This window comes from Amblyomma mixtum, chromosome 10, assembly GCF_055824585.1.
Source record: "Amblyomma mixtum isolate Tamu chromosome 10, ASM5582458v1, whole genome shotgun sequence".
NCBI lineage: Eukaryota > Metazoa > Arthropoda > Arachnida > Ixodida > Ixodidae > Amblyomma > Amblyomma mixtum.
Window position 1 is genome coordinate 27,356,708 of NC_143021.1, and position 19,460 is coordinate 27,376,167.

Consider the following 19,460-nt stretch of genomic DNA (forward strand, 5'->3'; position numbering starts at 1 on the left):
TGAGATGTGGTATGTTCCAAAATGCAGAACCAATTATGGAAATCAAATGATAAAATTTAAATTGCCTACACTTCTGAATCACATGATAAAGGATGCTAACATTGACATATCAGATATAACACCAAAAGAACTGCGTTTATTGTTTGTATAATGTTGTGATATGATTTTCTAGTTCTTCTTGCCTGTTTTATACTAACTTTTTCAACGATGTTGCCATATCCGACTGTGTTCTCTTGCCGCACGCTTCTGTCCTACCCCGTGTGTTGGGGAGTCAGGGCTTTTCAAGCTGTTCACACAGCTTTTCTCCTGTCCTCCTCGCAGCATCTTTTTGTTGTGGAATAAATTTCAATTCAATTCAATCTGTGCGGTTGAGCATTCAGCTGGATGGCGGAGGGCGCTATGTCGAGCTTTGCTCCAGAACAACCGCAGCGAGTTTCTTCCTACCCTGCACCAAGAATGCGGTGCACAGCAAGACAATAGGCAAGATGAACAGGAATTGCTGGACATTCGATATTTGAAAATAAGAGCCTCTGTTGGTATCTCCCCGGCGTACATCGTATTAATTTGCGCTGTATTCTGCACTTGAAAGCGAACTTGCATATGCAGAAAGTGTGCTTTCAGAAAGCAGCGCGTGATACCGCCCTGCATAGTATGGATATCCCTCAAACGACGTAAATATTTTCCTGTAGGCCCAGCTTTTATGTTACTGAACGGGACCAGGACCTCACTCGAAAATACGTTAGTGTCTATGTTCAAAACACTTCTAATCTTGAAGAACAAATCCTCTCTCGCATCCTTAGCGGAGAGTAAAGGTAACTTCTGGGTTATGCGCTGAAAACCTGCACGTTTTAGTTTTTGCTTAAAATGCAGTTCACTGATGAAGCTGGTGCTTGCCACTCAATTTCACACAATGGTTCTGCCAGACGCTAGGCTTCAGAATCTCCGTCATACGATACCATGAAATCGGCGCACATTTGGCAATCCGGCGCTGCGCGGTAAGAATCTATCCGGCGCGCGCCGCAGTCGATTCCAGAACGTTGGGGAAAAGAACCCCGGTTACCGACGGAGAGCGCGTAACCTTAAAGGTGCTCAGTGGTGCCCTCTTCACTCCGCTCGCGCACGGCGGCGAACGGTTGAAAAGACGTGGTTGGAGGTTTCCAGAAGCCTCTCTCGGCGCCTGACCAAAGCCGATGCACGACCGGCGAGAGAGTGTGTGGAACTGTACGGCTATTAGTCTACCTGCGCGCCTGCCTTAGTGCGAAGAACCGAACAGACGCGATGCGTCTTTTATACGGAGGCCGTTAGCGTTGTCTGTGAATCCGTGCCATCGTTTAAGCTGCGGAAAAGCGCGGACGTTGGACTCCCGGGTCAAAAGAACTCGCCAAGCCACAGAGACACCACTCGCTCAGCGCGAGGCAACGTGCGCCAATTTTCGGAACGAGCCCCGCGTGATTTTCCGGTCGTTGGACTGTCGCTGTCCAGGGTGCACAAATTGTGTTGTTTTGTTTCTCTCTCGTGTGTTAGTGTACTTTGGGTGCAAAATCTATATGGTGCTGTACATTTGGTGCATTGTTTTGTAGTCCACTTTGTGTTTGTTCTTGCGGGTGTTTAGAAATTCCTCTGTAACGTCTCTTTGCCATATATCGTCTGTTTTGCTTGTGAATATTTGGCTCCGAATGATTCTCTGGCTTGCGACTGGCAAAAGGTGGGCACCAATCGACCCCCCCCCCCCCCCCCCCCTACATTGTCACTTGGTAGCTGGTTTCTAGCTGAGCTTGCCGCGCTGAGCCGAAGGCAATCTCCTCTGAGACTGAGACCGCTAGCAGCACAAGTTAAAAGCTTGTCTTAGAGCGCACGGAACATGTGGGCTCATCGCATAGGAAATGCATCCTTTTGGCACCTTTTTTTTTCAGAACAGTGATTACAGGGTGTTTACTGATGACTGCCGTGGACATCATATACATGGCCATGACAATAGCACTGATATTTTGGTTTCGGGGCTGCGATCCTCAACTGTACGGCGCCATTGAGAGCCATGATCAGGTAAGCAAACCGCTCTTCCATCAGCGCCTGCTGCATGTTGGCGCCGCTGCAATTTAGCACGCCGTCATTCACCCACCTGCGTCTTTTGCCAAATCCCTTAACGGCTGCGGGTAATCGGCAAAAACTGTGGCGGATTCGTGCATCTCGAGCAGTGAATGCAATTTTCAGGTGACGCGGAGATGTTTGTCAGTGATATGTCGCTTCGGCTGTTCTTTCGTCAACTGTGACAGATACGAGTCGCATGGTGGACAGTAAGCTTTTAGTTCCTTGGCCAGCTGCCTTGGCGAAGCGTTCGTCCCCTGGCACCGGAATCCTATGCCGAATGGCGCCATCCGGAAGTACCACCTAAGTGGAGCAGGTGATCATACGTGCAGAAACTTGCACATGTAGGTTTTTTTTATTTTGCTGATAGTGCAAAGTCGCTGGACTTCAAGCACATGTGAGGATGAAACAACAATTAAATAAACATATTCAAACTAAACAAGATAACGAAACCAGATAAAACGAGAGAAACAGCATTTTGTTTTTTCAAGTGCTGCGTTGGCCACGGTGCGGCTGCGCAGCTTGTGGTTTAGCAATTTCTCTTTACGTGTGTATAAGGTGTGCACAGGGGTTTGTAATTATCATACTGATGCAGCCAGCGTACGAATACGTATGTATATACGACACGCTTAGTTCTAAGTGGTAAAATATTCTTCATTTTGTGAGGAAGCTGTAAATCATTTTCAAAATTTTGTCTACTTCTGTGAGAGCAGGCCCCGGCGTCCCCATAAATTATTGTTTCTTCGGTATTGCCACTTTCGACAACTTTCTCAGGTTTGTTGTAGTCTCAAATGCTATCTCATGTGATGGTAAATACATTAAGTGTAATTTATAAACCACACCTGACTGCATGGGTGTGGTCTGACTGCATCACTTAAACTGGAGGCGCGACTTTTCTGTAACCTTTGTTCCGGTCACGAGACGCTGTCATTGATGCTTTCACGTTACTCTCCTCTCGCTTAGTTCGGTATATTATAGTGTAAGAAAAATAAATTTCGTTCTGTTGAGAACAGTAACGCGCACAAATCTGGTTAGCTGTTATGAAGTGGAACTTTCTTGCTTTTTTTTAGAAATCGTGTTTTAACCAATTCAATTACCTGCTTAAGCGTCTACTCAGCAGCTAAGTTAGGATAGTTCGTCGGTCGATGTTTTAGACATGTGTGCACGCTCAAAAAGATGCGTACGAACGGTAATAGGGCAAAACATACGATCGTGCCCTGTCATAATTCACAATTCATACAATTTTTATTTCTTTTCTCTAGTACGGTGCCTCCGTTAGGTTGTAGCTGCTGTGTTTCTGATGGCATCAGAATTTTTTCTTCGATTTTTAAAGTATACAATGCCTAATGTCGTATGATATAAGAAGTATAAGAAGCCCCAGGAAATGTGGTGAATTGTCTCTAGTTTGGATGAATATAGCAACGTGCTGAGTTGCGCAGGGCGTTGACGTGAAAAGCCATGCTCTTTTCACGTCAAGGCGTCTCGTCACCAGCCTCTTACAGCATCAACAGTGCTTCGTTAGCCCCGGTTACCTCGTATAAATACCTCCGTGTACATCTCACATCAAACTTATCCTGGAACCAGCATATCACCTACATTACTGGAAACGCTAACCGCATGCTCGGTTACATAAAAACAAACTTTTCTAATGCACCCACTTCAGTCAAACTCCTTCCGTACAAAACACTGGTTCGTTCGAAGCTTGAATACGCCGCGTCGATATGGGATTCTCATTCTAAGTCACTTATATCTGTTTTGGAAGCTGTTCAGAACCGTGCCGCTCGATTTATCCTTCACGACTATGGCCTTACATCAAGTGTCACACAAATGAAAGGCACATTGTCACTACCGTTACTTTACTGCGCCGAAAAATTTCTTTTTTTTAAGATCTACAATTTCAATCATGTTTTGAAAAACGCTTTGCTCATTCCACCCATGTATGTTTCACCGCGCATTGACCATCCACGCAAAGTGGGCGTTCCACCTTGTCACACTACTGCTCGCCAAAATTCTTTCATTCCAACTACATCATCCGAGTGGAATCACTTGCCAGCAGATGTGGCACTCACCGACGATCTCGAGCATTTTAATAAAAAGTTGAGTGCCTGCTTTCCTTGCTCATGACATGTGTGCCCTTCGGCTAGTAGTGCGACATGAACTCTGTGTTCTTGATTTGTAGTTCTGTTTTTGTTGGTTTTTGTTCTCTTTTCTCGTTTTTTTTCTTCTTTGTCTAGGCTTCCATGAATTGTTGAAATTTGTAATAACTCAGTGCAGGAACAATATGTAGTCCTGTAACCCGTTATTGTATTCTTTTTTTGTTATCTGTGTTAGTTCCACTCCCCTCAATAATGCCTGCAGGGCCATGAGGGTATTTGAAATAAATAAATAAATAAATAAATAAATAAATAAATAAATAAATAAATAAAATGACCGCGAGAAAAAATGCCCGGTGCTCCTATTTATTTTGTATTACCACCAGAAACATCGGCTGTTAACACCAGAAGTATTTTCTAGATCAGATTTTGCAGCGAAAAGCAAGAATCGGCCATCATAATCATCACGCCCACGTTGGATCTCTCGAGGCTCTCTACGTGATTCGAAATTTCAAGCCTAAAATATTCCCATTTGGTTACTAGCTGCTCAAAGATAGATATGATGTGTCTTGGAACACCTCACTTTGAAAAATAAAATGAAGCGTAGGTTAGTGGTTTTCGGAGGGCATCGGATTAGGTTTAAAAACCAGTTCAGAGGTAAGAATACTGTTCCATTAAGCATATATGCAGTGAAGTCGATGGCGGCTTAAAAGTTTCTTCGTCTTGTTTTGCAGATCCTGCCGTTTTATGTAAAGGAACACCTTTCTCTGCTTACGGGATTCACTGGCCTCTTCCTAGTTGCCCTTGTAAGCTCTGCTACAAGGTAATGGTGAGAGATACCATAGGCGTGATTCTTACTAGCCAACTTTTTTCATTTTCGGTGACTGAGCAGCGACACACTTCTACATAGTCTAGGGATTAATTTTATGCATATTTAAGCCCACATCAACTGGTCTTTTCGCACTGCAGGATGAGAACGATGTAAGCAGAGTTAAAACTATAAAATCTTCAAGCCAGTTTTTTTTCGGTGAAGAAACATTGTTCTCTTTTCGTGTTGAAATGAATCAATCCATTTTTATATCTAGCCTTGGTGTTGTTTAGGACAGGTGGAGAAACTTTAGAAAATTAGCGCTGATGCATGCTTGCTGGCGCACAAGCGGCCGCATTGTTCCGAGCCGAAAAACGCATATCCTTTCACGTCTGCTCGCACTCGCCCCTTGGTGCTTGTACAGCAGTTACAACAATGATTCTACTCTTCGCAGCACAATATCGTCGATCATCAATTCGCAGGCTGCCGTTCTCTACGTCGATGTGCTGTCCCAGCATTTCAAAAACCTCGATTCTCAATTGCGATGGATAACACGTGGGCTTGGTGAGTACCACTAAACCTCAGCCCTTTTCATGATAGTTCTGATCCAGAATCTTCCCTTTAAATACACTGGTTCACTGTAATCTTGTCTTCTCTAAAACGTAATTTTTCGATTTTTCTAATTATATTTCGATGCACCAGTGCTTCGTGATCAAATATTTATTGAAATGCTGTCTCAACCAAGATGGCCAGCATAAAACTCTTCGTTCCGAGCCACATTCAGTCGTGAGACTACTGGCCTGCGTGTTTTTCTCCAGCAGCTAAGAAGGCAAATGAATCTACATTTCAGCGCTGTCAGATTTTCAAATTTTGTGGAATAAGGTTGTGCGGATAACGCATGCTAGGTTACACTTCCCGTTGTTCCAGCGTTCTTTCTAGGCGCTGTCATGACTCTGTACAGCTGCGTATGCTTCTACATGGGTTCCCTCACAAGCGTAAGCATTTTTACATTGCTCTTTGTTTTATTCTTGTCAATTCTTTATTTTTCCTTCTGAACAATGCGTCCACCGTTCAGTGCATTAAGTTTGGCTAGATTCAGTGACCCAGCGGATGTCTAAACGACGGCTTAAAACGGCCAACTGCAACGGCAAGGAACCGAGTAGGTTCTGAAATGTCGCGTTTCTCGTTTTTCATTTTTTGTTGCCGTTCTTTCTAAGTTAAATTAAATTCCTTTCCCAATAAGACCGACTTCAATTGAATGTTTTCGTTTGAAACTATAGTCATCGAATTTCCTCAGCACACCGACGTTTTAATGGCTTTCACATACATATGCCACATATATAATGAAGTAAAGGAAGTTTTCGAAGCAATGCAAAGGAAAAGCTGCTGGTGAGGATCAGGTAAAAAATAATCTGCCATTCGCGATGATATTGCAATGCTGAGTCACTCAGGGGATGAATTTCAAAGCATGATAAATGAGTCAAACAGGCAGAGCAGAACGGTGGGTTCTAAAATTAACATGCAGAAAACCAAAGTCGAGTCAAGAGCCTAGTAAGGCAAGAGAAGTTTGCAATTGGAAGCTAGGTGCTGGAAATGGTAAGGGGATCTACTTAGGGCAGGTAAAGACCGCTGATCCGGGTCATGGGAGGGGAGTAACCTGAAGAATTAGAATGGGGTGGAGCGCAGTTGGCAGGTTCTCTCAGATCATGAAGGGCAATTTACAATATCCCTCAAAAGAAAAAGCACACAACACTCGTATTTTAGCGGTAGTCACTTATTGGGCAGAAACGTGAAGGCTAGTGAAGAAGGTTCAGCTTAAGCTAAGGACAATACAGCAAGCTATGAAAAGAAAAATGATAGGTTTAACGTTAACAGGTCGGAAGCAGCGGAGTGGGTGAGGGAACAAACGGCTGTTCCGGTCGAAATCAAGAGGAAGAAATGAGCTTGGGGATTTATTTATTTATTTATTTATTTATTTATTTATTTATTTATTTATTTATTTATTTATTTATTTATTTATTTATTTATTTATTTATTTATTTATTTATTTATTTATTTATTTATTTATTTATTTATTTATTTATTTATTTATTTAAACGTACTGCATACCCTTTTCGGGCCCATGAAGGAGTGTTTACAATGCATCACTGATCAAACAGAGTAAAAACAAAACTTCAAAAATACAGAGATGTTCTCTGACCCAAACACAAAAAAGAGTAGGAGAGAATGAAACAGTAAAGTCATGTTTTTCGAAACAATTCAGAAATAATTCCACGGACGCACACTTCACAGCATCTTCAGGTAATTTATTCCAATATGATATAGCATCTGGAAACAGGGAGTACTTGCGGATATTTACACGGCTGACTGGTTGACGATGCGTTTTACTGTGGTTAATGTGTAAATGGTAATGCGTAATGTAATGTGAAGGCAAGATAACCGCTGATCCTTCAAGGCAGCGGTGTGAATTCCAAAAGAAGGCAAGCGTGGCAGGGGGGCGCCGTGGGCGGATAATATTAAGGACTTAGTGGGACACGGTGGGCGCAGCTGCCAAAAGAAAAGGTTAATTGGAGAGATATGGGAGGTGCCTTTACCCTGCAGGGGCGTATTCAGGCTGACGATGATGATGATGATTATATGTGTCTGTCCACCCATGGTGCATTTCAAAAAGTGTGATACACTTTTGCTCTGTGATGTCCATCATTCGTCGATGCAAGTAAACCATCCATAGTGCCTCAAGCACCCACTCATAGAGTGCAATGTGAAGTACATGCGCATTTGGCCCACGCTACCGTAGCCACAGCTTAACTCAGGAATGCAACTTTTTTGATGATGCTGCGATCTGCCATGAAGAAAAATGAAGAATTTTCAGTAACCTAAAGCAAACAAGGTAAAATATACAAATTTGTTTTTTTAAAATTCAATAAATTTGAGAGTACAACTTTTAAATATACATGTTTATTTTCAAGGACTTTCAATACCAGGAAGTATACATTGTTTTGTTTGGTTTATAGAAGTTTAACCTCCCAAAGCAACTCAGGCTATGAGGGACGCCGTAGTGAAGGGCTCCGGAAGTTTCGACCACCTGGGGTTCATTAACGTGCACTGTCATGACACACTGACATCACATCACTGACATCACATTTCGCCTCCATCGAAATTCAGCCGCCGCGGCCGGGATCTAACCCGCGTCTTTCGGGTGAGCAGCCGAGCGCCGTAGCTACTGAGCCACCGCGGCGGAAGTATACATTGTGTAAGGTGCCTTAAAAGAGAGCAGAAAAAAAGTTTCCGCATCGGAACTACCAAATAAACGAAAACATTTCTACCTTGTAGTTCGTGGTTTCTTTCTTATAACAGCTCTATTTTGCACACTGTCGTCTTTACGACCGATGCCTGCAAATTAGGAATAGTTCTTTGATAAAAAAAGGGTATCAACGGACCGCTTCTACATTGTAACAAACCCCCTTGCATTGAGATATGGTAAACACAAGATAGAAGGGCCGCCGCGGTGGCTCAGCGGCTATGGTGCTCGGCTGCTGACCCAAAAGACGCGGGTTCGATCCCGGCCGCGGCGGCTAGAATTTCTTTGGAGGAGAAATTCTTGAGGCCCGTGTACTGTGCGATGTCAGTGCACGTTAAAGAACCCCAGGTGGTCGAAAATTCCGGAGCCCTTCACTACGGCGTCTCTCATAGCCTTAGTCGCTTTGGGACGTTAAACCCCATAAACCAAACCAAACCAAGATAGAAGGGGTTTACTAATGTCGCGAAATGAATAGTTGTCTATCCAACCGCTGTTTTCGTAGTATTTCTACTTTAGTATTTCTCCTGAAGTCCTGAACTATATTCAATGAATGTTGTTTTGCAAGAACCGACACCTGAGAGCCAGGGCTGACTGTTCAGACATTTTTGTACATTTTCTTTGGGGCATTAGGCCATTATTCTCAGTCACCAACTAGCCCTTGTGGCTATCCCTCTTACTCAAGAGGAATATTCTTTCGCAAATACTCTTCGAAACGAAGTCAAGTGCGAGCGTAGTGGTCTGACGTGAAGTTGTGCTCACTTTGGCTATAATCTAAGCAGATTATTTCGTATCGTTCTGCAATCACAAAACTAGAACACCTTTAAACTGAAGCGTGTAGAGTAAACGTTAATTTCATGTGTTGACGAACCAGGGCTTTTTTTTCGGTAGCGTTCTGGACAGCTTACGGTACAAAGACGTAGGAGGCTGGAGGCAACAACAATGACACCACATTTCTGTTGATTAGACTAATATATACAAATTCCGTCGCACTGACACACTGCACTCCAATCAGCTTGAATGTCTTGACATGAAAAGCAATTAGCGAACAATTTTCTTTCTCCGCAGATGCATTGAATACTATGGCAGCGCTTTTTTACCCGAAACAATCCCTTCTATCGTAGAGCCCACTATGCATTCAGTATAAATATTACCTACCTGGACGTTAACTATAAATACAAGATTGTAACATTTATTTAGAGTTGCATCAGAAGACCTATAATGTGACCTGACTGGCCAAAGTGTTAAGTAACAGAAGTGGGTGCCATATGGCATTGCTTCACCGACAAGCAGGTGGAAATCTAGAGAAACCGGTCTTTTATTACTCTGAGGTGAAGCCACCATTTTGAAATGTTTCAAGTCATCTTGTCAGCGACTTTGTTAGGACGTCATCAACATGTCACGTGACCGGAGTTCTGCGCTTCATCTTGCCACGTGTCATTGGTATGACGTCACGCGTTGTCATCACTTCCATCATTGTCATCTCATGATTTACTACTGTATAAATTATCTTTGATCAAGATTCCAACTTCCCTTCTAAACTGGCTTCAATGTTACCTGCAGGGACGCAAACAACGTGTATTGATTAATGGGTCCCAGTCTGATTATGTTCCTGTATCTTCGGGGGTACCGCAGGGGTCTGTTTTAGGACCTCTGCTGTTTCTAGTTTATATTAATGACATTTCTAAATATATGACCTGTAAAATACGTTTATATGCTGACGATTGTGTTGTCTACCATGTTATTAACAGTTCTTCAGATTCTTGTCATTTGCAGTGCAACTTGGACCGCATACAACAATGGTGTTTGAAGTGGCAGATGTTTCTGAACCCAATAAAATGTCAGTTCATTTCTTTCACGCGCAAGCATCACCCTTTCTTGGCTGAATACAAACTAGATTCTACCCGACTTTCCAGAGTTACTAACTATAAATACCTCGGCGTTTACTTTTCGTCTAATCTCACCTGGAATGAGCACGTCGAGCACGTTTCTGCTAAAGCTTATGGCATGCTAAATTTTCTAAGAAGAAATTTTAAAATGGCACCACTAAAAGTTAAAGAGCTTCTTTATTTTACCTATATTCGGCCAATATTGGAGTATGCTTGTGTTGTTTGGCACCCCCCTACTTTAAATTTAACAGACATGCTTGAGCGTGTTCAGAACTTTGCCGCTCGGTTTGTTTCAAGTAATTATGATTTTAACAGCAGTGTTACTAACATTAAACTAACGCTGGGATGGGAGCTGTTACGGAAACGCCGTACCAACTCCCGGTTAGAAATGCTGTATAAAATCTTTCACCGAAAAATAAAAATAGATAAAGAAAATTATTTACTTCCACCGCATTTCAGGTCAAACAGACTTGACCATGGGTGGAAGATTAGAGAAATTAAATGCAAAACTAACACTTATCAAAACGCATTTTTCCCATCTACCATTCATGACTGGAATCGCCTGCCCCATGACATTGTTGAGTGCCGTTCAGAGTCTATGTTCCGCGCGTTGCTGTCGGATGTATGAGTGCGCAGTTGGCTTTCTTTTCTTTTTTTTTTCGTCATGTCTTTTTGTTGTTTCATATTTCATTCATTTTGTACTTGCTGTGTCATGCCTTGTTGTATTGCTTTTTTTTTCTTCCTTTTTTTCCGGCCTAATCTCCTGTTATGTATCCTCATCCCCCCTGCAATAATGCCTTCGGGCGCTGCAGGTATTTCCAATAAATAAATAAATAAATCTCAGCCGCCACGTTGGCTCAGTGTTTATGGCGCTCGGATGCTCACCCGAAACACGTGGGTTAGATACCAGTCGCGATGGTCTAATTTCGATGGAGGCGAAATTCTAGAGGTTCGTGTGCTGTGCGATGTCAGTGCACATTAAAGAACCCCAGGAGGTTGAAATTTCCGGAGCCCTTCACTACGGCGTCCCTCGTAGTCTTATTCGCTTTTATTGCGAAAGCAATACTACTTGCACTTTCACGCCATTGCGTGCCGCGGCCGGTGACCACCATCGTGCCGCGGCGGTGACCACCACTGACCTTCATTTCACCTTGATTGCATTAAATTGGATTAGATTGGATTACATTAGATTGGTTTGGACTGGATAGGACTGGACTGGACTGGATTGGATTGGATTGGATTAGATTAGATTACATTGGATTGGATTGAATTGGATAGGAGTGGATTGGATTGCATTGGAGTGGATTGGATTGGATTGCATTGGATTTGATTGGATTAAATTAGAATAGATTACATTAGATTAGATTAGAGTGGATTGGAGTGGAGTGGATTGGAATAGATTGGATTGGATTGCATGGGATTAGATTGAATTGCATTGGTTTGGATTGGATTATATAACCGATGCATCACCACAAGCACCACCACAAGCTACACTACCAGCTGTACCATGGCGTACATACGGATATTGCTTTCACAATTACCGGGCTTAACCAAGCTAAGCCACTGCGAAGTTTTTTGACATTAACCCTCAATGAACCATAAACCATGAACATAAACCTCATTAAGAGGGTTAACTGCTGAGCTAGTTGGTTTTCAGACAGAATAAAAGATTTTTAGTGCAACAAGGAAACACAACACGTGTTGTCGTCTTTCTTGTCTTGTGTTTCCTTGTTGCGCTAAAAATCCTTTATTATAAACCTCATTTGCCTTAATTCTGTTTTGTTCATTCTTAATAAATATTTATGTTAATGAGCATTATATAATTAATGACATGACGGCATCAATCTTCGTCATGACATATTTCACCACTAATTATAATTTATTAAGAAGTACTTGAAGCTGGGATTGTTGGTGCATATTCGTGAAAGACAGGAGAGCGCAAAACAGGGACACGAACGAGGAAGGGAACAGGACGAGCGCTGCACTTTCAACAGGATTTATTGAGGGAAGAACGTTTAAGAAAGCTCGTCCTGTTCCCTTCCTCGTCCGTGTCCCCGTTTTGCGCTCTCATAATTAATTTATTACCCAGCTGCATTACACTCACACACAATTAAACATTCCAGTTGTGGCGTCATAGATCGGACACATTTTGCCGACACGTTTTGCGGACATGACCTGGAGATTGAGTCGTGCAACGCTTTCGCCTGATAGGACTGGGGGAGTCGGCTCTGTTTGTGAACAAACTTGCTCGCCTAGCAGGGCCGTAACGCATGTCCGTGGCTACAGCTGCATTCTTGCCGTCCTGGCTGCGATTCCTTACGCATTTTTGCAGTTTCTCAGAAGTGTATAGACTACACATGTCCCCTACAAAACTTCAAGCACGGTTATGCACCTCGCGGCTTTTGAAATTGACGAATTGCCGCTCGTCAGCCACTTACAACCAGCACTTCCTGGCGACGCCGTAATCATCTGGTCGCTGGTTAGCTAGCATATGAGCTTCACATATGCACATTCAGTGTCTACACATTACGAATGTGCAATGAGTCAGCTGAGAGCTAGAATGCAATTAACGCCTTTTTTCTCTTTGCCCTCCCAGGTCCTACTGCTGGTGTACTGCGCTGCCACTGGTCCTTTCGTCGGGTTGCTAATACTGGCTGTGGCTTTCCCCTTCGTGCATTCCAAGGTTGATCAAACTACCTTCTTTTCTGTGTTTAAGAATGTTCCTACGCACTTGTTGCTGTGCTTCTCGCGCTTTCATTAATGCATCGTGCTGTATAGAATACTAATTATTTTGGACAAATGATAGTCCGCATTGCACTTTAATCACCCTAACCCTAAAATGCCAAAGTTCTCAAGGAACTGAAGAAAGGAAATCATTATCGCCGCTTTGCACTAGTTAATACGTCAACATTCTAAAATAAATATTCAAAATTCTCAGCGCCGCTATAACTTAGTGAAACCGGCCCGTCGCAAATTCAGTCAGCAAGGTCATCTGGTCAATTTTTCGCAGCTATTACGAGTTTTGTGAAAAATCAATTCCAGGGTCGTGGTACTCTAGACTATTGTTGTCCAAGAAATATCGTCCTATTTTTCTCCCGAAATTTGACAGGAAATAAGAGACGATGAGTTATTAAGAGATGGTTAGAATTCGCGCAATCGCTACCCCTTTGCCTTCGCACGCCATGGTCGCAGTGACGCCAGAGATTTTGATCGGAAAGCTCTGGCTACGGAGAACATGTTCACATTAAAGTTTGTATGCAGACTCCATGTATAATTAGTGCAAGGCGTGCCAAACATATGTCAGGAATTCGCGACATTGGGCGGGAAAGGGTTAAGGCGCTGTTTATGTCATGCAATAAAATGCAACAGTTCTTGTTTTAAGTCATAAGTTGAACCTATCGTAAATGAAAGAGTGAATGTGCTGCGTTGTTTTCTTTTCTCCGTCATGTTTCGACAACAATGGTGTTGTCACGTAGTGGTCATGGCAGTACAGGCAGCAATGACTCACCGGCAGCGAAAGCAATAAGCGTGCACGGCGGTCGTCGAACAGATTGCTTGCAATTCTTGGCCGCGCTCAATTTAAAGCTGGCAAGACACCTTCGAGATAAGGAACCAAAAAGTACTACAACATCCTGAAAAAAACGTGGAAGCACTTGTTCGCGGCCTGGATCAATGGAGATAAGTCTGATCGAATCTCACACATCAAATAAAATGATAAAGCCGCCGACCGGTAGTAATATTTACAGAGCAAAAATCTCGAATGCATGAGGTACTGGGTTTCAGGTCGTATGCCGCAATCAGCCACTGGTTTTCGGAACATTTCCAACCCTCATCTTGGACAGGCCGCTCAGGCTCTCGGTGCTTTCACCGCTTAATGTTGTTGAAGAGGGCACTAGCGGGTTCACGATGAACCGCAGATATTTTACCGCAAGGAAGGAAAGGCGTCGATCTTATCAGAGTGCATTCCAATTTTGAAGCATTGAAATTATTGAAGTACTCGCATCTTCTTGGTGGGCTGGAATTTTCTCATCCTCCACAGTGTATACTTTGCGGTATGCTTCAGCCGATATCTCAAGATCAGCAACATGCCAACTTTAGGAAAATAAAGTCCCAAAAATTTTATCGAATCGGGTTTGCCCCATCTGTTCCCAATTTTAAGTATGATTCAAAAACCAGTTTTCAGGATCTTGCAGGAGTGGCATCATATTTCATGGTGACAACCCTTACTGGAACCACTCCCCAAGCTGCAGCGGTTCTGAAGCCCGTTCTCGTAGTTGCCGTAGAAATGCGGACGCCAAGGCGCGCAACGCCAAAAAAGAGAAAAGGAGACGAAAGAATAATCTAAGGAAGAAAGAAGAAAAGAAGTTTAGAAGACAATCCAAACTAATACAGAAAAAGACGAATAGGAAAAGGAGGTGGAAAAAAAAAGAAGGCGAAGAAGACAACAAAGAGAAGGAGGAAGGGGCAAAAGAAAAGGACAGAAAAGAGAGAACCTTGGTTTCGCCGAATGTTTTGACACAGCCATATCCTCTTTCTTAGTCTTTTTTTAGTTTGCACGATTTTTATTTCACCAGCTGCTCTCTTAACTTTGGGACGAAATTGCACAGTCGCGTTTAGTGTACTGTTAATCTGCCTGAGAGTCATTGCAGAGAAGAACTTTAACTCACGAGCTTGTCACCGAATGTTTCTTTACAGAAGTTTACACAATAACAACCAGGTTACAACGAAAATGGCAGCTATAATAATGCAAGTAGCTCCCTGAGAGATGAAATCTCTGCTAGAGCGATGCAATGAGATCTCACAGCGGCAGCTCGTACGAACACTTTTCTGGGTTGTGTGGCGTTTGCGTTGCGTAACACGGTGCCGGGTTGACTGATTTGTATGCAGTGAGAATACGCATGACCCTAGTGCAATACAACATGGCAAAGTGCGACGATGAGTGACCGGGACACAGTAACGTGGGAAGTGAAAGCATAGTGATGTCACGCGCTATGAACAAGAGGAGGAGGAGGGTAACATTAAGGAATAAAACAATAATCACAACCGCGAGCACCTGTCGCCGAATCTTGGGTTGCACTGTGGTCGTCACCGCCCTGCGAATTTCCATAAAATGACACGCCTTGTACCGCTGCGGTGGCCTAGTGGTTCAGCATCTACCTGGCATGCAGGAGGTGCGGGGTTCGATTCCCAGTGCCGCTAGCGACCTATCGGTGCTGCAACCAGTACAAGCTTCGCCTGGCCTGGTGCTTTGCTTAATCAGGATGAAATGCGTATGAAAAGGGTCTTTGACCCCGTCATGAGTAGAACGAAAAATACTTTCTACAATGGCGCTCTTCGGCTCAGACGCCCTTGCGCCATGAACATTCACTACCATCATCCAGAATAGACGCTTTCAGCATTCGATACATTTTCAAATATTTTTCAGAGTATCCTTGCCGGCTCACCTGAATAAAGAACTTTGTTTTCTTCGAAAGCGCAATTAAAAATATCCAGACTACGGTATAATCCGCCAGCAACCACGTGACTCCTACGAAATCGCACTGAAGTGCAGTCATCAACTCCATTTCCTTATTCACAGGGAGCATGATAATGCATTTTGTTTTTTTTTCTCTGCTTCTTTGGGCGTGAAATATACGCTATTGCTTCCCTAGAGTGTCATCAAATATAATAACAATAAGCCGTCTTTCTCTATTCACCGAAACGTCACAGGGTGCGGGCATATCGACGCTGGTGACGCTCGTCCTGCAGTTCGCACTCATGTGGCACATCGTCCGGAACGGAGCGCGGCCGCCGCACATGCCTGTCTCCCTCGACTACTGCCCGGAAAACAGAACTATCATTGGTCACAGCACCAACTCCACTGCTGTTTCCTCCAAGGATGGGTACGTATATACGATAGGTACAACACAACAGTAAGCCCTCTTTGTCGGGCGGGCTATCTGCCGGCTGACTGAAAATCTAGGCCAATACAAAGCACGGATAAGTCCGTCGGACAAGCCAGCGCTATTCGCAGCTGTTTCTTGCAGAAGGAAAGTCCTTATGTCGTCTTGTGAGAATAGAGAACAATAGTCAAAACATCCTCTACACCGTATCATTTTTTTCCTGAGGTGAATCGTCCTAGTTGTCCTTTGATTACATAAAAAAGTGAGCAGAGTTTGCTTTATTGTTGGCTGCTGCCAACTGAAGAAAAGTAAATCTGCCTTTTAATGCACTTAAGGGTATAACGCAACCTTATGCTAAAGAATGACCGAGTAATATTCGCAGAAACGAACATGTTCACCTTCACCACAGTACTTTTTACTTTTAGGCAAAAGAAAAGCGCTTGCGAAAGTATTCACTGCAATTTGCTTACCATACAAATTTATACTACATCCATGCGTAACAATCCGCGGCATTAGGAATCAGGGACGAAACTGGGTAAAATGATTATTGCATCAAGGAGAGAAAGAGGTTTCAGTCTATATTGAGTGACGAAATGAATTTAACGTCGCTTTAGCTAAAATAACAGGAAAACGTCAGTTTCGTCAAGACACAATCTAAGCAGAAAAGCGGTTACAGCCTGTATTGAGTGACGAAATGAATTTAATGTCCCTTTAGATAAAATAACAGGAAAACGTCGCTTTCGCCAAGGCAGAATCTAAGCAGAAAATATTACCGGTGGTTTTATAAAAGCTAACCGAGCTAATGCGCATGTATGTACGTTTGGCCGAGGACACCAAGGAGTAAGTTAGAATGATCAGATTATGTAATAGGCCAGCGTAGAGCAGCCGTTGCTGGCACTCAGTATAGTTAAGGATCAGTGGCCTTCCTCTTACTTGACTTCGATCGTCACTTTACTTATCTGAACAATTTTTAAAATTGATGGCGATTATAGCACCAGATATGACAATCTTAATAATGTTGAGCAATTATATAAACTTCCCAATTTAATCTTGTGTGGTTGTTGTTGTTGCCGTCATGGCTGTCGTCGTTGTAGCCATCTTTATTAGTCCCCGCAAAAGGCAAAAGTTGATTCTTAAATCATCCGAGCTTAAACTGGATGAAGTAATGGTGAGACCCGACGCACATGTGCAAAACTGAAGTTGTGGCTTGCACAAGCACGGAACACCTTGCTTCCTTGTAGGTTCTCCAAATAGCCGGGTTATGTGAGAGGCTCGTCTATTCATCATAGGAGTAGTTGTGAGCTGCAATGCCTCCTTGCCTTGTGGTTTGAGTGTGCGCGCAATTTTGATATACTCCATTTTTCTTGAAAAAATAAGCTCATCAGTGGCACCGTCGGGTTCAAGGTGTTGCTTCAGTATTGGTTCCGGAGATTTTCCACCATACGGCTTGATTGCGAACGTAACCCAGCGTAATCATGAGAGATATCCTAGGGTGCCATAAGCAACGAATGAAACGAGAACAAGAGAACTGAGGTGGCAAGACAAAAACGGCAGCATATTAGCTCCATGGAGAGGAAATACAATCGACGTTGATTAACACTTCTGAAGAACTCTGCGCGCCCTCGAAGTGAAATTAACATTCGCTAGTATTCAGCTTCCGCTGCCTTACAGCTTCTTATGGTACTGTTCGTGGCTCAATTGTCTTGTACGCGTTTCATTTATTGCTGATAGTGCCAGCGGTGAAATCTACCCTTACAGTTCACTGACAGTTCAGAGAACGCTGAAAGGTGGTCTCTGTCTGAGAAGACATCTGAGATGTCACTCTCACGAACAGGTTGCACACCAGAACTAACACAATACACAGTTCGTTGATATAAACAGGCATTGCTCAGCCGTGAAAGCAGTAGTTTCAGGCGTTCGTCAAGGGAGCATTTTAGGGCCATTTCTGTTTTTAATTTACGTCAATGATATTGTTAACATTGATAAGTCTGCTGACTATATTATATACACCGACGACACAAGTGTGTTTCTCTCCGGACCATCAAGCCTCACTTTAGCCGAAAGAGCATACAAAACATTGGCGCTCATAAACACTTGGGCAACTGCAAACCAACTAAAAATTAACGTTGATAAGACCAAAGCAGTTATCTTCCGTCCACGTCATAAGTTTTTCATCCTCCATCCCTTATGATCAATAACAGCCAAATCGAAATAGTTTCGCAATTTAAAACTTTGGGAGTAATTTTCTCTGAGAATATGTCATGGGACGACCACGTTACCTACCTTGTAAACAAACTATCGCGCACGACTAGCTATTTACGCCGCCACTGTTCACTGTTTCCAACTTCCATTAATATATTGCTTTACAATTCCCTGTTTTCCTCAGTCATGAATTATGGCGCGCTTATCTGGGCAACTACTACACTCGGAAATATTAATAAACTTTCACACATATAGAAAAGTGCCATCCGCTTAATTGAAAAAGTACCACCTTACTCACACACAGCCGAATTGTTCAATACGTTTAACATCATCCGCATACAGTGTCTATACCTCTATCGACTGATCCGCTATTACAAATCAGAAAAAATCAAATACAATAATTCATTAGCTGAACTAGCCAGGCTCTCAGTGAATAATGCTGTGCATTGTACGCGAAAACCGGACAGATGGAAAGTTGACGTTTGCCGCACCAATTACGGAAAACAACTGCTGAAGTTTTGCTTGCCATCTCTCCTTAACAAACTTTCCGGAGAAAATGGCACAGACGTCACTAACAAATCTTTCAGGGATTTGAGTAATATATTTTTGCACAACTACATACAGTAATATTGTTAGTTTCTTTGTCTATGTTATATGTACTCATACAGCTGCGTTTCCCAGTGCTTTGCATTTTTCGTTCATCATAGCTGTCATGTTTCATAACTTACAGTTTGTCATTGTTGTTCGCATCTAGCTTTTGTCCTTTTACATAGTTTTCTGTTCATGAGCAGCTGCGTTTTTGCTGGCGTATTTCTGTTCTGATGTATCAGATGCGTTCCACTCTATGCCTTGTAGGGGGTATGGACCTCGTCAAGCCCATTTAGGACTTTTTGTCCATGCCCCTAAGCATCGTAGGATGTTTAAATAAACTGATTTGATTTGATTTGATTTGAAATAGGAGTTCGCTTTGGCGCAGCACAAAAGCGTGGTCAACAAAAACTAAAGAGCAAAGAGAAATGTGGACAAGTGTAAGACCACACACAGCATTGCGCCGCCTTTCTGTTATCTATTCTTGCCACCGTAGGGTTGTTTCGCAGCATTTGCGGGAGCGGGTCATCTGTCTATTTAAAGGCTACATAGGTCGCTTTTTTACTTTCACGTAAACGCTAATCCCTTACTGCCTCCCTCTGTGTCTATAAGATT

At 43.0% G+C, this 19,460-nt stretch overlaps 1 protein-coding gene across 1 annotated transcript in view; it reads left to right on the top strand.

The window, feature by feature from the left end:
• LOC149325444 (sodium-coupled monocarboxylate transporter 2-like) overlaps positions 1-19,460 on the top strand; it is a 79,002-nt gene that overhangs the window by 55,388 nt on the left and 4,154 nt on the right. Inside the window, exons 8-13 of the mRNA XM_089564286.1 lie at positions 1,914-2,043; positions 4,913-5,001; positions 5,441-5,550; positions 5,914-5,981; positions 12,770-12,856; positions 15,883-16,055. Coding sequence (XP_089420412.1) covers positions 1,914-2,043; positions 4,913-5,001; positions 5,441-5,550; positions 5,914-5,981; positions 12,770-12,856; positions 15,883-16,055 — 657 coding nt within the window. The remainder of the gene's footprint in view (positions 1-1,913; positions 2,044-4,912; positions 5,002-5,440; positions 5,551-5,913; positions 5,982-12,769; positions 12,857-15,882; positions 16,056-19,460) is intronic.